This window comes from Gopherus flavomarginatus, chromosome 3, assembly GCF_025201925.1.
Source record: "Gopherus flavomarginatus isolate rGopFla2 chromosome 3, rGopFla2.mat.asm, whole genome shotgun sequence".
Lineage (NCBI taxonomy): Eukaryota > Metazoa > Chordata > Testudines > Testudinidae > Gopherus > Gopherus flavomarginatus.
Window position 1 is genome coordinate 151,388,802 of NC_066619.1, and position 16,619 is coordinate 151,405,420.

General features: G+C 49.1%; 1 protein-coding gene across 2 annotated transcripts in view; it reads right to left on the reverse strand.

Moving 5' to 3' along the window:
• Nucleotides 1–264: 264 nt before the first annotated feature.
• Nucleotides 265–16,619, reverse strand: part of PRAG1 (PEAK1 related, kinase-activating pseudokinase 1) — a 45,533-nt gene continuing 29,178 nt past the window's right edge. For both annotated transcript variants that reach the window (XM_050944978.1, XM_050944979.1), the window contains exons 5-6: nucleotides 8,086–8,750; nucleotides 265–1,620 (exon numbers count right to left, since the gene is read on the reverse strand). In XM_050944978.1, coding sequence (XP_050800935.1) covers nucleotides 580–1,620; nucleotides 8,086–8,750 — 1,706 coding nt within the window. In that variant the 3' untranslated portion in view covers nucleotides 265–579. The remainder of the gene's footprint in view (nucleotides 1,621–8,085; nucleotides 8,751–16,619) is intronic.

Genomic DNA, 16,619 nt, shown 5'->3' on the forward strand with positions numbered 1-16,619 from the left:
GTCCCTGCTGGGGATGAGGAGTGTCCCATCCTGTTACATTAATCCTACCTGCTCCTGAGTACAGCCTGAAAACCCACACAGTGAGTCTGGCTCTTTTCTACTGGCATTTTGCACTGCTGCAATTTTGGTTGCATGGGCAAAAGAACCATGTTGCAAAACTGGAGATCATTTAATAAGCAAATTGCCTCAAACCTTCCATCTTTTATGGGGAATAAAGTTTGGTTCCAACAGGGATCGATGTCTGCCATGAAATTCAACACAAACTTGTTCTGCTCGTTAGGAAACATACACACGCACAAGTTTTTATTTGCCTAAAGAGTTACCATACCAAAATAGCAGGCAGCCGGTTTTTGTTTGTCTGCAGTTTATGGTATTCAAAACAATGCAATTAACCTGAAATGTACACAGATTTTGTTTTGTTTTGTTTTTTGGGAGGGAGAAAGATCGCATCTTGTTCTTAGTAAGTGATCTGCCATCAGTGTGAAAGTGACTTGTACCATTACTGGTGAGTGAACATCAGCCTTAGAAACATCTTTCATTTTCCTTGTTGCTGCTGCTCGGTTTGCAATGCTTTTGAGATCAGAGAAGCTGAAGGAGTTTCAGTGTATTAAAGAGGGAAGCTGGGTCTGCAGACGCTAAATACTGACAGCAGAGCCAGTCCTCCAGTTCGACACTCCGCTCAGTGTCCACTGCCCTCTCTGCAAATTTCATCATCAGAAGAGCGCGTTTCAAGTCGATCCAGTTCTGGAGAGCACCGTAGAGGGCTTCTTCGTGGTTAAGAGGCTGGTCTGTTAAATCTTTCCTGGGACCCCAGAGCAGACACTGCAGGATCCGTTTTGCCTCTGTGATGCGGACGCGTTTGATCGGGTCGGCTTCCAGCAACAGATGAGCGAGTTGCTGGAGTCCGCGGGAGTAAATGGATAGGCTGGGGAGTGGGGGGAGGTCGTCCTGGCTGTACTCCTGTTCCCTGAGATGGGCCCTCACCTCAAAAGGGTTGGGCTGGTGGAGAAGTTCATAGATGAGGATGCCTGTTTGAAATTCATCAACCTTTTTGTACTGAGAGGCTGACACAATCTCTGGGGCCAGCCGGGCCTGGCTCTTTTTCAGTTTGGAGTCTCTGGCACTCAGCTTTTGCTTGGCCTTCAAAAAGTTGCTCACAATGATCCTGGGCAAGTGCTTTTCATCTTTGGTTTTACTGCAGCCAGTCAGAGGCTTGCAGTGAACTAGCAGCAAGTTTTCCAGACAAAGATCTCTGTGTATGATGCCATGCTCCTTCAGATGCTCCAGGCCCTGGCAGAGCTGGAGGAGCAGGAAGCACACCCGCCGCTCGTACACCTCCGGCTTGGTTTGATGGCAAGTTGCCGCATCCCTCATGAAGTCGGCTGCGGTTTGGTGGGGCACTTCACGGGTGATGACGACCACGCAATCCCGCTCGCTGGCAGAGCAGGAGAGGCCAGGGCCATCCGGAGGAGAAGTGCTTTTTGCTGCGTCAGAGGAGAGCAACATGCTGAAGGGTACAGAGGCTATAAAGTGCCCACAGTCCTGCTGGATGTTGAAGTGAACTGGCACCGAGGGGCTGTGGTACGAAGCAGACACTTTGGATTCTTGAGTTTTACAAATCTGTGAAGAGAAAACAAGAGATAACGGGGTTAGAACTGTCACTCACCCAGTCTCCACTGCTTGGCAAAATGTGCTCCAGCAGCGGTGCCTCCAGCTTATCAGGAAATTGTTCCTTCAGGGCATAACATATGGACATTAGAACAGCCATATGGTGGTAGACCAAGGGTCCATCCAGCCCAGCATCCCATCTTCCAACAGTGGCCAATGCCAGATGCCCCAGAGGGGATGAACAGAACAGGGCAATTATCACATGATCTTTCCCCTGTTGCCAAGTCCCAGCATCTGGCAGTCAATGGTTTATGGACATCCAGACGGGGTTGCATCCCTGACCTTCTTGGCTAACAGCCATGGATGGACCTATCCTCCGTGAACTTCTCTGTTCATTGTGTGACGTAGTACTTCCTTTTGTTTCTTTTAAACCTGCTGCCTATTAAATTAATCAGGAGACCCCTGGTTCTTGTGTTATGAGAAGGAGTAAATAACACTTCCTTATTTACTATCTCCACACCAGTCATAATTTTCTAGATCTCTATCATATCCCTCCTTAGTCGTCTCTTTTCCAAACTGAACAGTCCCAGTCTTACTAATCTCTTCTCAGAAGGAAGCTGTTCCATATCCCTCAGCATTTTTGTTCCCCTTCTCTGTACTTTTTCCAATTCTAATGAATCTTTTTTGAGATGGGGCGACCAGAACTGCATTCAGTACTCAAGGTGTGGGTGTACCACGAATGTATATAGTGGCATTGTGATATTTACTGTCTTATCATCTACTCTTTCCCTAATGGTTCCTCACATTCTGTTCGCTTTTTTGACTGCTGCTGCACATGGACCAGATGTTTTCCGAGAACTATCCGTGATGACTCCAAGATCTCTCTCTTGAATGATACCAGCTAATTTACGGCAGAGGAGTCCAGGGCTGTATGCACAACATGACGATGGGCAACAGCCTGTTGTCCCTGCTCAGAACACTATTGCAGTTCAGAGCATTCACTCATCTTTCCCTGCCCCTCTGCATCTTTTGTGCTCACCATCCTTCTGGCCAAAGGGGCAGAAATAGGAGATGGGAAAAGCATGCTGAGTTTCCATAGCTGATAGAACACAATGCCTTCACTGGGTAATTGTACGGAAAGTCAGAGACAAAATACCCAGCTTAAAATGTGGGTCTACGAACAGTTTGTTCTATTGGCCACTAAACTGATCATAATACCTAGTGCTTTACAGACAGCAGCTAATCCTCAGCACACTCCAGAGGTATGGCAATATGTAGCACTATCCCCATTTCACAGACAGGGAAACAAAGGCTAAAAAGTTGATGATGCAGTGATGTCATGGGACCTGGGTACATACACACTTCTCCTCGGACATGCTTAAAACCCCATTTTGTCTTGCAACAGAGGCAGGGCTTTAGCTATATTGAACCGGGGTCCTCAGAAAGGATTGATTTTGTAGTGAAGACAGGATCCGAGTGACCCGTCTAAAGGCCACAGAGGGACCCGAGGCCAGTTTTTCAAAGGTACTTATGTCCTGAAAATATAGAGAGGTGCCACTATCTGGCCATTGGTGTGCAAACCAGGATTAATCTCAGGAGTTCCTGCCTTCCAGGGCTACAGTCAGAAATACATCTCTCCCCTATAAGCCCTAAAACTATTTTCACTGTTCCTTCTCCCACCACTTGTTTCACGTCTGCCTTGCCTGTACTAGTGAAGCACTGAAATGGTGGCCAGAATAGCCGGCGAAAGGCTCTGGTATTGGCACAATGGCGAATCTAAGCAGCCAGCAGTACAAAACCAGCTCAAGTCAATGGCCCAGCTTCACGCCAATACTCATGACAAAAAGAAAACTGAGGACTATAAAGAGAAAACAAACATCAGTGGAATGACTGGCAAAATGAAGAACAAAAGCACCAACCTAAAATGAAAAGGGGAAGCATTATGTAGGTTCCTGGCCCACCACCCCGGTGAAAGTTCACATAAATCTACACTCAACTTATTTTTTTTTTTTTCATTTTCAACTTTCCCATTGTGAGAGCAGGAATAACTGCAGAAAAATAGGTTTATCGGAGCAACATCCATTAGCCCCGCAACAATTACAGGCCTCTCAGCGTTTCCATTGTAAGCCCTTTTATGGAGGGATTTATTGAGACTTCAGCCACGTGAATTCGCTCTGGGTTGGAACTTAGCACAGGAGGTTTCAAACCCTGGAGCAAATTCTTCTCTCTCTTGTAAAATGGGGGCAAACCTGGACACGACGACATCAGTTTTGTCATCTAAGTTACTATGAGGGCAAACATAACGAAGTAGGACTTAGAGGGCTGAGGTTCTGTCGTGCTCCTGGCAAAATACATTAAAACTCAAATTCTGCAGGGCATTAACTCTGGTGACCGAGTACTGTGGGGAAGAGCTATTTAAAATAGATTGTTTTCTAAGTAAAAAGGTTCTGACGTGCCTGCCCATTTATGCTGTTAAAGGATGGTTTCAAGGAAACTAGCCCATGGATATATTATAAATTAACGCACGACCCTATAAAGCTTTAGCATCAAAGAGCTACAAAGGAAGGACAGGACAGGAGCCGGAGAAGGGACATGCCGCTGCTTCCAGGAGCCACTTGAGGCAAGCGCTGCCTAGAGCCTGCACCCCTGAGCAACGCCCCACCCGTGCCTCAACCCCCTGCCCCAGCCCCGATCCCCCTCCCGCCCTCCGAACCCCTCGATCCCAGCCTGGAGCACCCTCCTACATCCCAAACTCCTCATCCCCAGCCCCACTCCAGCCAGAGCCCTCCCCCACACCACACACCCCCTGCCCCAGCCCAGAGCCCCCCCTTGCACCCTGAACGCCTCATTTCTGGCCCCACCCCAGAGCCCGCATCCCCAACCAGAGCCCTCATCCCCTCCTGCACCTCAAACCCAAATGTGTGAGCATTCATGGCCCGCCATACAATTGCTATACTCAGATGTGGCCTCGGGCCAAAAAGTTTGCCCACCCCTAATAACTCTGTTATAAGTAGCATACACAAAATTGATATGGGCATTTCTTTTTTAATTGCAAGCACCGGCCTGTCTGCTCAGGGACTATACAACAACTTTTCCTACATGGCACTGCAATCCCAGGCACATTTTGCACAGACACCCAAGATTAGGTGCCGATCCTGTCACCTTTACTCCCACTGGAAGGGGAGATAGGACTGCTTACTAGAGTGAATGGAGGCAGCAAAATCACGCCTCAATTTGGAGTGTTAGGGTTTCTCCTGTGTCAATCATGCCAGTTGTGCTTCAACAGATCACAGCAGGGCCGTCCCTAGCTATTTTGGTGCCCTGCTCCTCCTCCCCCTCCATGGCTGTGTGGGGCCCCAGGCCTCCATGGGGGAGAAGTGGGGGGGCTGGCGCCAGGCCTCCACAGGGGGTGGGGTGGGGGGGTTGGCTAGCCCCAGGCCTCTGTGCGGGACGGGAGGGAGGGGGGCTGGTCACTTCCTGCGGGAAGTAGAGTGACCCAGCTCCAGCCTGCTCTGCTCCTCTGGCTCCCAGGCTTGAGGGGAGGGGAAAACGGCCCCCCAGCACTTGCCGGCAACGCAGCTGGGAACCAGGGGAGTGGAGCAGGCTGGGGCCTGGTCGTTCTACTGACCGGTGAGTGCAGGCCCGACCTTCTGGAGTACTCAGGGGGCCCTGGGGAAGAGCCGGAGCAGGGGCTGGAGCACGTGGTGCCCCAAATTTCCTGGTGCCCTGCGCAGCTGCGTACTTTGCATATGGGTAAGGATGGCCCTGGAGCACAAAACTGTGTCAGAGATATGGTGAGCACGACATGAAAGCTCGAGATAAGATCCTGTCTCTGGATTAGCACCAGGTGCCTGCACAAAGGTGTAAGCCAAGGCAGGAAGCATATTTTGGCTTGATTTCTCAGCAGTCAGTGTGACTCCAGATGAGTGTGTGCACACGACTGCTCGCACGTGCGCTTGCGCGCTATAATCAATGCCAAGAACGCAGCGCAAAGTTTTGGCTCTGACTGCTCAGCAGACACTTGGCTCCGCTAAACCTTTCAAACTGTCTGGCTTGTCCAGGTCTAATTTTAACTGCAAGTCAGTAGCCTCTTTCCTGTTTGAAACCCTGTGCAATACTACAATAGGCCTGGGAAGGAACCAGCCAGTGGCTAAGCCTCCCAATTACTGTCAATCAGTCATATCCTAATAATGAAAACGAAAGGACTCTGGAAAATTGCTGAGACACACTTTGCACCTTTCTCTGTCTGCTCTGGCTCAATCACAGCACCATACTGTCTGCCAGGCTCGCAGAATAAATGCACATTCAAGATGGGGACACAAGTACAGGCCTGTTATGTAAAACAAAGAGTTGTTTCCTTCTTTTACAACTCTCCCCATGCTAAGCACACACTGGGACTAAGAAGCAAGTCAGATTGTACAGACAACAGAAAAGTCTAAATTCTTCTTAGTGAATCAGCCCAGGGTGACCCCACTCTGTGCTATGCACTGAAAAGGGCTATTCCAATTCGCTGGACAGACTTTCCTTTAGGGGGAAAGGTACAGATGAACCTGGACTTATGCACGGTACAGTAAAACCTGCATGTTTCCACTGTAAGCATTGATCCAGGGGTATTATGACTAGCATTCAGTCTATAACTATATTCGGCCTACTTAAAATCCTCTGGTTAAATTAGGTGATGAACGTTTGATTTGTTTGGAACGTTAATTGAAAATGTATCTTGGCCCTTTTCAACTAAAACGTCCTTGGAGGCGTTTTCAGTCTGGGTAACTCTTCAGTGTGACACTTTTTTGGTCTGAGCATTGTTTTCCATTTTAAAAATAATGGTAGCAGAACAGTGTGTCGCTGGAGTTAAGGGCTCTGTGGTTATGCTCTAATCCTGTCAGGTCAAATTTTATGGCTGCTCGAGTGATCTTACACGTGTCGCGAGATGGGGATTACTTTACATACTTCCTGAGACTCCCATTGCCTGCTACGAGCTTTGGACCAGTTCTTATATTATGGTACCTTAACTGTGTCTTGAACTCTGCAGGGCTGTTGGCATGAGGGCTGGGAGCATCAAAGAAGCCTAAGTGAGTTAGACACCTTATGTTCCTTTGAAAATCCCAGCCTAACAGATCAGTAGAAGGACTATTACCCAGAGCTCAGCAAGCTTGCGACAGGCAGAGGCCCTCAGGATCTGGGCTCCATTTCTGCAGGCCTTAGAGACTGTGCAGCAGGGGCCAAACATCAAGATTATACAAGGAGAAAATTCACCCCCCTCCCCCAACACTTGAGTGCTTTGGGATGTGTGGGCTGCATCAGGCTGCATCTGTCTCAGATTAAGAAAGCCGAACTTTCTAGTCTAAAATCTGTCTCTCAAACAGGCACACTAGGATATGTGAAAAGAGACCGGACAGTTTTTATGTTACATGTGTAAACTTTTTATTCAGATGGTAAGTAAAGATCCCTCTATCAATTCCTGTGGCTCATAAGGTCTTAATATAGATAGTGCTGAGATAACACATGGACTCAAAGGGGTCTTGGACAGACGCCGTCAGCCAGAAAGGAAACAGCCTGCCTTTTATGTGACTTTTAATCAGCTTGTGTATGTTGGAGGCAGATAGGCCTAGCACAGAGTGAAAACTGATCCTCATCACTATGCAATAAAGAGAAAATATTCTGCTAATTGAAGACCAAACTACTGCTACTATTTCATTTTAAGTCCCTACCAACGATTGTGTCACTGGTCTTTGGTACAACCACACGAAGCATGATTTCTCTGATATGAGCTTAGCAAGGGAGATCATGTTGGTGATTTATGAAGGCATTACTTAAACACTACACCCATTTGTGGAGTATCACCCTGGTTAACTTTGAGACAGCCAAAGCCAACGATTCATAAAACATGACACCATAGCCTGATGGCAATTTACCAAGGTTTTACCATCTATTCTAAAGTCCAGGCTTCGCTTACATCCAGAAATAGCCTCTGCATTCTAAACAGATAGCATGCTCCAGAGGACAAGCATGGAGAGGAGAATTCAGGAACTCCTGCATTCCAACCTAGCTCTGCTACTGACTTCCTCTGTGGCTGTGGATTGCCTCAGTTTCCCCACATATAAAATGGGTATATTATCACCTACCTCCCAAGGGTGCTACGGTTGTAAAGAACTTGCAAGTGCGAAGTATTATTAGTGAACAGCAATGGAACTCTCTGAGGAACACTCCGTTATGCTATAGCTGTCCAGAAATGGATACAGCAATGAACCCTCATGGAATTGCATATTGGAAGGGTTACTGTCTGGAAGTTAAAGCTATTGGCTTATACAGCTCTGCTTCACATGCTGTCAAGGCCTGGAATAATTTCCCAGAAATGGACGTCAATGGATCAGTGCCCAATTTAGTCCACAGTGTCCAGGGGCTATATTCCTGTTCACTACCATGTAAGTGATCAGAGAGACAGCAAAAAAGCCAATGTCAATAAAGTAAACGTACCTTCACTGCATAGGTGCTGGAAGGGTCCTTCGAGCAGGTGGCACAGTAATAGATGGCATCCCCAGAAACACAGCAGGGCTTGTTGCATGCCAGCTTAAAAAGAGACCAGTTGTTCTCATTGAAATGGAGTTCATTTTTCTGATCACGCATAAAACAGTCTTCACATTTCGCAACAAGGCGGCGCAAGGATTCTGCATAAAGCCCCCCTAATTTGGCATACACCCCCTCCTTGCTGTCAATATTGCTGAGCAGATTGTGGAGCTGAAGGCTGGAAACTGAGGAAACCTGGCTGGACACACTGAGCTGACAGGATGAAAATGGCGGCAGGTTTCTGTTCTGGAGGCAGGCGCTACTGCTCTTGTTCGAAGTCGGATCGCAATGGCCATTTCCTTTGCAGGCGTTTTCCAGAGATTCAGAGGAGGAGAATGCGTGGTGGTTGCGTCCCATGTGAGAGGAGTAGCCGAACGGGGATTCCCTTCGGACACAGACGTTGCTTTCGGAGTGACTGATGTTCAGTCTGGGGCTGGTGGGATTTGCTGTTCTACCCAGAGAGGCTTGGCCCCAGAAAAAGCCATCAGGTGATGAAACCGCTCGGCTTACTGTTTTCTTCTGTGGCAGAGGGGGTGGCTGTAGAGGTGTGCCCTGAGACCTGTCCTCATTGGAGCCTGCGGGGAAAGGAACAGAAGAAAAGATTGGCTTTTCAGTGCAAAAGAGAGAGTGGCTCTGGTCAGATGATTGCCTAGAAGACACAACTACAATAACTGGCTTTATGAACCAGTGCTCCCAGCTTGTTGCTTATTAGCATGGATGCTCCTGCTGTAAAACAGGAGATCTGCTGTATGGTAAGTAGCCAGAGCGGAGGCTCAGTACATTAGCAGCTCTAAATAGGTTGGTTCCTAAGAGACTAGGAAAGGTGGCTGTACAGGGAGCTTTGTACCAGAGCCAACAGCCATCGCCAGGAGGCGCAAGCTACCCTCGTGGAGTGATGATCAGTTCAGCGTGGCACACGTGGGCTCAGACTGTTCCTATGAGTGGCAGTGGCAGGGCTGGCCTGATCGAGGCCTGGTGTGGCCAGCTCTTCACAGCACGTCACCAAGGTTACAAGCTTCGGCCTGAGCCTCTACTCTGGTTAGTACAGACAGCCTCCTGCTCCCATACCCAGCACCACTCACTTCAACGGAGCTCTGAACAGACATGAGCAGCTTTCCACACACAGCAGGGCTGTGGTCCACATACGCACCCCGACGCATGCCTGAGGCAAGCAGGAGAGGAGAGGTGGATCCACGGCTCTCACCCATCTTGCATGGTCCATGGAGCCAGCTCAGCCTGTTGTGGGCAGCTCTGGGACTGATTACACCTTCCTTGTAGGAGGGAGTAACTGAATGGGCGGCTGGGAAACACGCATGTGGTTTACAGAGAGCCAAAAGGAAACACACCATCCCCATCTCCCCACAGCCTTCCCAAAGGCAATATTCTGCTGTAACCACATATCCGGTTCCTCCCGCCAATCTGCAAAAGCATGCAGTCACCTGCACCCACACCAGGCAACGAGAAATTCCCCATGGCGTTCTGTCCCCAGCCAGCATACTCAGGTCTGGTCAGCCTAGAGCCAGCATCAGGGGCTCACGTGCTTCTCAGCTATGAACAAACACGAGGCGAAGTTTGGCCCACTGTTGTCAAAAGACCTTGATAGCACACATGCTATTGCAATGGAGAGTACAGAGGCGTAACTGAGATAATTCAGCATGTGTTTCTCTATATCATGTGAAATACTGCGCCACAGGGCGCAGACTTTTACAGCAGTATTGTTGGTGTCACTAGGCATAACCCTAGGTAACTTGGGTGGGTGGAAAACCACGAGTGTTGATGAAGCCCTCCTGCACTAGGCCTCGATGAACCAATGTTCCTCCATGTTGAACTTTAATCGACCTAAAATGCCAGCAGCTGCGAAACTGTGGTGTAAGCAGTAAGCTATCAGGGGCAGCACAGCCCAAACTGCTTTAAAGCAGTAGTGATAAGGCCTGTGCACCTTTAGCAGAAGGACAAGATAACTTGCAGAAGGAAAACTTACTAACGAGCTGCCGCGGCCAAGATTACTTAATGCACCTGCACTTACGTAACTGCTACAGGGGAAGGAAGGGGGGGGGAAGAAAGAAGAAAGAGAAAAATAACTTATAAAAAGGGAAAAGCCGCTTGTGTAGCGGTGCATGATTTGAGGCGTTCGTCTCCTTCCACCGCTTTGAGATCTCAAATAAACTTTGCTTGCTTCTCCACCCTGGTGTGTGTTCATTGGCGCTTCGCACTCTGGGCAACGAACCACTGTTGCTTGCCTTGGGCACCTTCTGTGTCAGGCAACAGTATTATTTGTGTTTTACAGTGGGACAGTGTATTGCACCCGCCAACAATATACTGTTCATAGAGAAACATTTAACATACGACAGTCCAGGAGTCACAGCTCAATACTCCAGTTTTAAATGTGAAATCTCAATTGCTGGAGCAAAACGCCCTCCAAGTACTTAGACTGGCTACCCCTTTTCGAATCTAGCTGTGTTGCAAGCCAGCTAGTTAAATCATAGCTACATACCTTGTGGAGACCGCTTCTCAGATTTCTTGAACGTCAGGTTAAAACAGCCCCAACAACACGTAAGCATCATTTGCATGGGTCACTATATACTGTCATTAGAAACCCCAGAGAAAAACATAGGGCTGCAGCAGGCTCAGTTGATGTATTTCCCCCCTTATCTGCATGCCTTTCCCCCTCCCTCCCAAAAATGGGAACCAAAGATCGCTGTCAGGAAGGGGTTAATAATTTTAACTGATCTGAAACAGTATTTTCTCTCTGCATTTGTGTTACAGGCATCTGTTCCCCTATGATGTCCCAAAGAGAGTCCCAGCTCATACCCCATTGTCTCTGCATGGAGAAAACCTTCCATGTGCAGCTCTCCTTCCCTTTGCCTGCAAAGGGGGCTCTGCTGTGTATGCAGCAGCATTTCTTGCCCCTTAGTCAGGGGTCTAAGCTGGGGGAATGGGGTGGAGACAGGATGGACTGGAGCAGGACTGGGCTGGCTGGAAGCCGGGCAAGCTTCCCCCTACCCCCGGGAAGTTACTCAGAGGATAATGCAGCCTGAAGCTTTATCATCTTTCCCAAAGGGCTCTTCCCCCCACCACAAGGAGGCCCTGGTAGCATGTCACCACCTGAGCTGCATTGCTACAGACCCTGGGGTGGGCACGAAGCCTGGTGCAGAAACACAGAACCTCCAAGCATGGCTTCCCACAGAACCCAAGGGCCTGTCTATGGGAGGTGTTCATAGCCCTTTCAGTGAGACCATGCAGAGTGGAGGTAGTGATTATCTCTGCCTGAGACCCCTCCCACGGACTTTGGGTGCTCTGGGAACTCTTCCTGGGGCACTAACGGTACACCTACACTGCGAAAAAAAACCCAAACCACACACCACACCCTGCAGCAGTAAGACTCAAAGCCCGGGCTCTGGCCTGAGCAGGAACGTCTACACTCCTACATTTATCCCCACAGCAAGAGCCCCACGAGCCAGTTAGCTGACCCACGTTCTGAGACTCGCTGCCGTGGGGTTTTGTTTTGCAGTGTAGACGTACCTCAAGGGGTTTCTTAACCCGCTGTGGTTACAATGACTCGTGATGTTTTTAAAACCTCAAGAAGTCCTACAAGATAGCTGGCTTTGAAACCCAGATGTGCACAATACGATTACACCCAAATCCAATGCACGTTGCCAACTAGTTAATTATTGCAAATCAGGCATAACGGGATACCTACAGTGTAAGTGATTTTATCGGATTTAGTCAATGGTGTTTGAAAGGAAGAGGCTGATGTTCGACGGTAGTTTGAAGAAACACTGTGGCACTTTTCCCTGTGCTAGCTGCCAAGACAGTAGTAAAGCTGGTCGCTGGGAAATAGCTAACCTGTGAAGTCACTTGTGAGGAGTTCAGAATGAAATACTGAAGGATACTTGTTCAGCAACCACCATCCAAACAAAGCCGGTTTAGTTTTTACGTGACAGTAGCTCAGTAATTAAACAGGCTAGGCGAGGCAGAAGATAGGAGAGCCTGACTCACGTTACCCACAGCATTGTCAGAGTAGCGCAAAAGAGGTGACACACTGAACTCCGCGGCTTGCCCCACGCAGGACAAGGTTCAAGTCTGAATGGGAGGCACAGGATTCAGCCGACTCCACCCTGCTGCAAAGTCCTCCACTGACTAGTCCGCACAGTCTCAAACCTATCTGCTATAAGAATGGAGTTCTGTTCACACGCTGCTGCCGAACCATGTGCGCGCACCAGATTGTGGATATTGGCACGCGGCTCGTTTCAGTCAGCTGTACTTTATGAATGTTTTCCCAGCTCGTTAAAACTGGCCAGGAGTAAGGCTGCTCGTTTGTCATGGGGAAAAAAAGGGAAAAGTGTTTTATCACAGCAAAAAAATGTACAAGTAATCATCATTCAGAAAAGATGAAAAATTATAGCACAGGATATTTGAAGATTAAAGTGTCGTGGGGAATTAGGAGAATAAATATCTTTACTGACAATATAAATATTTTGAAATAATTGAAGACTATGTTAAAAACTTCCTAAACTGCCTAGCCCTGTGTGTACACAGAGCCAGATCTGTGCAACCTCATGGCAGAGTTTTGCTCACTGTGAGCTGGGCAGCAATAAAACCTGTTTCCTCTTTGAACCTGGTTCCAGGTTCCAATGCTGACATTAACAGATCATTTGCAGATTATGGAAGTGAAACACTGGCCACCTATTCATTTCTAGAAACAAAAATTCATGCAACTGGTGACACAGCAGAGTGGTAATGAGATAGAGCACTTTTCACGTGTAAGCTGCTGATTCAGGTGCAGCTAGTGACAGAGCTGTTACCTTTGATAGCCTTTCGGTGGCCTGTATGAAGTTAATTTAGCAGTCCCAGTTGTCTACTTTGCAGGTGCATCCCCCATCATAAGTACTCACTGGTACTGAAACAATCATTGCAGGCCTAGAGATGGTGCTGCTAGGCCCCAGGGAAGGCACACTGGGGTGGGGGCAATGTGAACATTCATTCACAAGGCTGTAAATCCAGCAGCTTTCTGGACTCTCCGGAGGGAGTACAAAGAGGCCAACACTTTTCCGGAGGAAAATCCATTTCTGTATTGATGATTTTAAAAGGGTTAACCAACTCTCACATGTGTATGGAAGCCAAACCTCAGAAAGAGAAGGCCTCCCATTCACTTCCTTTGTGAAATGCAGGGACAAGTTTCCCTACCAGGGAGCGTTTGTGTCACCAGCCACCCACATCACTTCTTTAGGGCAGGAATCACCACCCTGCTGGCATCCTCCTCTCACTGGCAATCTGGGCATTGTCAATCAGGCTGATGGGCTACTGGCAGAGATCTAGGAAGGTAAGCACGGGGGCCTACCTGCATTATACGTACTTGGCTGTCCTGTTGCTGCAGAATTCACTGCAGAGCCCAAGCCTTCTAATACATTTGTGCTCCAGAGTTCAAGCTTGCATTAAAAAAAGAGAGGGTTCGATTCATTGCCCTGCCTGACCACCGGGGAATACCCCTGTAGTGAGGCAGCCTGGTTCCCAGCTGCCCCGGAGGGGGACAAGTCTCTCCAGATGCCAAAGTGGGCGGAGTCAGTGGAGCTTGTGCCCGCCCCCAGAGGTCAAGGCGCAGGACAGCAAGTACAAAAGCCCAACCCCAGAGCTCACTGGAGGCCCGGCTGCTGGAGAAGCCAGACACCTACAGCTCAGATCCCGGTTGGGAGACGCCTGCAGCTTGCGGTCGACCCGAGGACGGGCCAGATGCTGACCAGACCCTGGAGAAGCTGGTAAACCTGCCGCTGGCAAGTTACCCAGAGGAGCTGCCAAGCCCACTGCTCGCCGGGTACTCAGAGGAGCCCATGGTGCTTGACTCCTTGGAAGACTCTGTCCAGATGCAGATACCTCCAGAGGGGGAGGTGGGAAGTAGCCTGGGGGCAGCTGACCCTAGTCTGGCTGCAGCACTGCCAGAGCCCATGTCGGTGTGTTGTGGCCGGGATCTCCATCGACTCAGCAGTGGGTTTTCTGCCGCTGCTAGGGCCCCTGGCTGGGACGCAGCGGAGTGGGTGGGCCTGCGTCCCCCCTGTCACTCAATGTGTGGGTGGCCTCTCCCAGGCCCTTCAGAGTTAGGACCTAGGCCTGTTATTGAACTGTTTGCTCAGCCCCTGCCTGAGGGCCTGAGCCCCTGACTGTTTGCCGCCCAGCCAGGCTAATTCCCCAATTCACCGGACCTAAGTAGTGAGGCGGCCTGGCTCCCCGTCGCCCCGGAGGGAGACAAGCCTTGCCGAACCCCTACAACCCCCAACTGATGTATGCTGCAAGAATGACTACACAGCCTCTCTTGCAGCCCGCTGCACAGGCGACATGCCCAGTGCATGAGGCATTATTCTGGGGACGTTCTCTGGCCTGTGTTATACAGGATGTCAGACTAGATGGTCACAACAGACCTGTCTGGCCTTGGAATCTATGCTGCCCTCCTGCTAATCTTGGCTACTAGAGGGTCTCATGGGTGCTGCTGCGGTTGAATGTAGTTTAGATTACTATCATGGGTTACTAGTTATGCAGCAGTATTGCCTAGAAGCCCTGACCAGTGCTAGGTTCTGGACAAAACAAGACATGATAGTCCCTGCCCCAGAGAGCTTACGACGTCAGTAGGGTAGAAGAGGCCTGAGGCTGCTCTAACCTGAGCCAGGGGCTGGCTGGGAACCCAACTAGCCCAATAATCCGGGGAGCCAGAACCCGCTTAATGCCACCTTTGCCTCACCCTGTTGGGGTCTGTGTTGGCCAAAGCTTGGCTGCACCCAGGAATCTGGCCCTAGGTTTCCTGCCCTTCTGATTGCAAATAAATCCTTCAAACAGAGTAAACCAATGCAGTTCGGTCTGCTTGAGTCTGCAGACAGCCTGAAATCAGAGTTCTGAGAAGTGTGGCCTGCCCCATTCACCATAAAGGGAGCTGTTAACTTTGAAAGCTAATGATACAAATTTCAATGTCCGCGTGTTTTCCTATTTCACTGTAAAGTATTTTAACATCCAAATAACACACTGAGTCCACAACCACAAACTGCTTCTTAGACATGTCCCACATGCCATAAAGGTCCATCTGGGCACTGCCTACCCACCAAAATCTCCAGCGTTCCCTTGACTACTTCCTTAATAGTCTTTAGTGCAAAATTCAACCACACACTGAAAATTCAACATGCAGAGGTAGTGTAAAATAAATCAAATTTAATACAGTAACTCCTCACTTAAAGTTGTCCCGGTTAATTCTGTTTCATGGTTACGTTGCTGATCAGTTAGGGAACATGCTCGTTTAAAGTTGTGCAATGCTCCCTTCTAACGTTGTTTGGCCACCACCTGCTTTGTCCATTGCTTTCAGGAAGAGCAGCCTGTTGCAGCTAGCTGGTGGGGGCTTGGAATCAGGGTGGACCGGCAGCCCCCCCATCAGCTTCCCCTATCAGCTCCCTGCTCCCCTAAGTTCCCTGTGTGGCAGCTGCCCAGCAGGCTATCAATTGCCGGCAGTTCATCTGTGCCTCCCTCCTCTTCCATGTGCTGCTCCTGCCCTCTGCCTTGGAGCTGCTCCCAGGAGCCTTCTGCTTGCTGTGTGGGTGGGTAGGGTAGTGAGGGAAGAGGGGGTCTAATGTCAGGGTGTTCCCCTTCCCCCTGCTCCTGCCCCTCACTTACCCCATTCCCATAGAGCGGGGAAGGGGGGGCACAACAGGGCTCAGGCTGGAGGGAGGTTGCTGGCAACAGAGGCTGTCTCAACTTGCTGATCTACTTAAAAAGGCAATGTACTTAGAGTGTCGTCAGCGTACTTAAAGGGGCAATGCGCATCTCTCTCACACACAGTGTGTGTGTCTGTCTGCCCTCCCTCCATTTGTGCTGCCTTGTAGAGTGTGAGGCTATATTAACAACGTGTTAACCCTTGAGGGATCAGCTGTTCTAGTTCATCATTTACCAGTAAGGCATCCCTTGGGAAATATCCCACCCTCTGACTCCACCACCTCAACCAAGCTTCACAATCATCATCGCTGTGTACAGTATTAAATTGTTTGTTTAAAACTTATACGGTGTGTATATATAGACAGATAGATAGTCTTTTGTCTGGTGAAAAAAATTTCCCTGGAACCTAACCCCTCCCCCCCTTATTTACATTAATTCTTATGGGGAAATTGGATTCGCTTAACATCGTTTCGCTTAAAGTTGCATTTTTCAGGAACATAACTACGTTAAGCGAGGAGTTCCTGTATCCAGTAAATGGCACAGAGTATACTACACTGACTGGATTGTACACTTCAAAATGTTCTCTAATAAACACCTCATTCTTTTAATTTATCTGAAGCTAGGGCAGAGCCTCCAATTGATTGCACCGGACCACTGTGGAATGCATGGCTTTTGCCACTGAATTTTTGGTCGTGTGTGTCTGGAAATCAACTGGATCTTGATTATTCCTGCTCTGGCCAATGAGCCCTGCTCCTCAT